Source organism: Cupressus sempervirens, chromosome 5, assembly GCF_028749045.1.
Source record: "Cupressus sempervirens isolate cs-2001-9-10 chromosome 5, ASM2874904v1, whole genome shotgun sequence".
Classification (NCBI taxonomy): domain Eukaryota; kingdom Viridiplantae; phylum Streptophyta; class Pinopsida; order Cupressales; family Cupressaceae; genus Cupressus; species Cupressus sempervirens.
Window position 1 is genome coordinate 971,308,077 of NC_143122.1, and position 3,240 is coordinate 971,311,316.

The 3,240-nt window shown below is 35.6% G+C and overlaps 1 protein-coding gene across 1 annotated transcript; it reads left to right on the forward strand.

The window, feature by feature from the left end:
• Positions 1 to 1,019: 1,019 nt before the first annotated feature.
• On the forward strand, positions 1,020 to 2,980 carry LOC149559185 (uncharacterized). The gene is made up of 3 exons (XM_089831288.1): positions 1,020 to 1,710; positions 2,528 to 2,626; positions 2,726 to 2,980. Exons 1-3 carry the CDS (start codon positions 1,045 to 1,047, stop codon positions 2,978 to 2,980), a joined length of 1,020 nt encoding a protein of 339 aa, XP_089687414.1. The 5' UTR covers positions 1,020 to 1,044.
• The last annotated feature ends 260 nt before the right edge of the window (positions 2,981 to 3,240 follow it).

The following is a 3,240-nucleotide window of genomic DNA, read 5'->3' on the forward strand; positions in this document are numbered from 1 at the left end:
TAAAAAAACGCTGTTAAAAAGGCTAAGCACATAGATATGGAAGTTTAGGTCTGAGGCTAATGCTCAAATTTTTGCATGGCAAATTTTACACTATAAATCATCTATTGTAGACAAATTGAAAATATATATACATAGATCTGACCAAATAAATGTTATTTTTCATGTCAATAAAGTGAAAACATAAAACAATTTTCTGGGTGTTGCTTCTGAGCTAAACTGAAATGGAGGGCATTGTTGATAAGGTTCCTATTTTTTTATCATGCTTTAGGCTGGAAAAAGTTTTTTTTGGACTTTGATTTGCATAAAAATGTGATTGTTGATTTTATGAGACAAACAACTTTGCTGTCTATTTGAAAAAAGTAGATGTTTAGCTGCACGTTCTAATTATACATGAGAGAACTGAAATATTGCAATTTTAGTGCGACATTATGTTATAATCAACTATTTGCTTTTTCAATGAAAAAAGAATGATATGCCCATAACAAAGGCTGGATGAAATTAAATATTAGCTCCTATATCTGCATGTGGGGTAGGCCAGATTTCGAACAGTTTCAAAAGTGTTTAAAATTTCAAATGTAACTAATGTCCCAGATTTCATTATAAACCCTTTGTATAGATTGCTTATTGGAATGGTGACCTTTGGTCTCAAACTATTATATTCTCTAGTTTTCCTTTCTTACAGTTTCCATTTTTTAGTTGAAGTGATATTCTCTATGTAATCCAGCTTTGTTGAATACAAACAAAAAGTGAACATAATAATTGACATGTTCACATGCAGCTAGGGTTTGCTTCCACCACCTTGCCAGTGAAATCAAGGAGCTTTTTGATAACCATGAGGAATTCTGCTCAAACAATAGAAGGCTTCTTTGTGATCGGATATCATGCTGATCTAGTTCACTTATTTTTTCAAACTTATTTCTTCCTTAGCATGTCACGTTTAAAAGTGATCGTTTACCATTACTTGTTTTAGATCAGACTTAGAATAAAAGCAGACTTAGAATTCTGTTGGGACAATAGAAGTGACTTGTGGTGATCCTGAAAAAAATGGGCGATCCTGGTTTTGTCCCTGGGGCGATTGGAGTCGGTATTCAAATATTGGTGAGCAAAATGATTGAGTGGATAGAGAGAGCTGCCTGTTGCAAGAAAGAGTTGGATAAGCTCAAAGATCTGCTCCGTTTCAATCTTTCTATTTATGAACAAATACGGATAAACGCTAACAAAATCGGTTCTTTGCCCGATCCAGTAGATGAGTGGTTGACCCAATTGAAAGAAATTCTTCAGAATGGGTCTCAGTTTGTCGAAGCGTGCACTGTTCCACCTCGTTGGCAGATCATTCCTCGCAGTAACTCGACCAAAGAGATCACTCGCTTCACTTCAGATCTGAGAGATCATTTAGCTTCCAATTCTCTCATCATCTCACTTCAACAACTTCACTTAGGAGCGGCAATTGAGCAGCTCAGACGGGAACTCGAGTCCCTCAAGCAGAGCATCTCTCCACCTGATGATTTTCAGGGTTTACCACATCAAATTGTTGAAGAAGAGGAACGCCTCTTGTGGACAGTCAGCGATTCACAAGAGTTTTCATGTGATGATGAGAGACCAAATGCACTTCTTAAGGTTCATATCAAAAGAGGAACCAATTTGGCTGTTCGGGACAAGTACTGGAAGAAGAGCAGTGATCCATACGTTGTCGCCATACTTAACGATCAGGTTCCCTCCTATTCATTACTTGTTATCAATTGTTTTCTATTTCATAGTCCTTCTCCTTGGTCTAGAAAGTTAGGATAAGGTGCTATTGAGGGAAATTTATTTTGTTTTCTTAATAAATAGCATAAATCGTTTTTCAATGGATGGAACAATTTTTAGCCCTCTCAAAATTCTAAATTTCGAAGAATTAGAGGTCTTGTAGCATCATCTTTTTCTATCAAACTTATCTCTGACATTTGAGGTCACACTTCTTAAACCATCATCAGAAGAAAAGCTAGGAAATGTAAAATCATACGTTGCATCTCAGTACTCTCTTTACATAGAAAAAAAGGATCTGAATGAGCTCAGATTAAGAGTAGAAGACAAAATAATGAAAAAAAAAAAACTGAATATGACAAAAACAACTGTAATATAATAATCAAAACGTGAAGCTTGTTTTTTATTATATTCTGATTTTTTCCTATCCTTTCTTCTTCTTCTTCATTTAATGAGAGTCTTGATGACAATCTCATTTTATATTTTCTTAAGCTATGTGGCATTTATCTGATGATGGTTTAGGGACGGAAAAGTTCATAATAATTGCCCTAGTCAGTCACAGAGTTCAAAGCAACCAACTTCTGGGGAAAATATGGAGAACTTAAAATCTATTTTTTATGGATATCTTAAAAAGTTTTAGGGCGACCATTTTTGCCTGATGCTGGTGAACTTGGGATTACTTTGGGTTTGTAAATCAGCTTTTTCTCCAACTGAACTTCAACGTGACGAGTTTCCAAATGCATATTCATAATGTGCTTTTTGTGAAATCTGTTGTGTGCTGCAGGAAAAGAAAACTAGGGTGATAAGAAAGAACCTGAATCCAGATTGGTATGAGGAGCTTTGCTTTCCTCTACGAAAACCTCAACCCTTCCTCCTCAAACTGGCAAGTATCTTCTTTTTAAGCCTCCTGAATTTGTTTTAGGACAACACGTTTTACAAGCCATCCATTACTATAGTAGTTCTGGTTATGATACACTTACAGGAAGTGTATGACAAGGATAGGTTGAGCAGAGATGACCCCATGGGTTATGCTAAAGTGGATCTCAATAATCTTGCAAAGGCTGCCAAGATTCTAAGGACAACTCAGTCACCATGTTTGGCAACGATGAATACAGGGGTTTCATGTATTGAGTCTGTGGATGGGCATCATATGGTGCAAGAAGTCTGTTTGAAGTTGGAGAACGTCGAGTCCGGTGAACTCTATCTCGACATCAAATGGGTTGATATGACCAATTGAACTTTTCTTCTTTTCTAGTTGAGAGTTGATAATGTGCCTTGAACAGAAACAGGTACAGGGTTGTCCCAAAGGAATAACTGCTGTGTATGTGTTTGTGTTTTTTAAATATTGAGAAGTAGAAAGAAATGAAATTGTTATATTACTATTAAAATTCAACTGTATAGTTTGTAAGTCAAATTTATTGATTCAAATTTTATGAATAATGGTTCAGAAGTCAAATTTATTGATTCAAATTTCATGAATAATGGTTCAGAAGAATT

What these genes read in the sequence shown, in the direction of transcription:
- LOC149559185 (XM_089831288.1), top strand. Translation starts at nt 1,045, where the DNA reads ATGGGCGATCCTGGTTTTGTCCCTGGGGCGATTGGAGTCGGTATTCAA. An exon ending in TCGCCATACTTAACGATCAG is followed by an intron (nt 1,711 to 2,527) that starts GTTCCCTCCTAT and finishes TGTGTGCTGCAG; the next exon opens with GAAAAGAAAACTAGGGTGAT. An exon ending in AACCCTTCCTCCTCAAACTG is followed by an intron (nt 2,627 to 2,725) that starts GCAAGTATCTTC and finishes ATACACTTACAG; the next exon opens with GAAGTGTATGACAAGGATAG.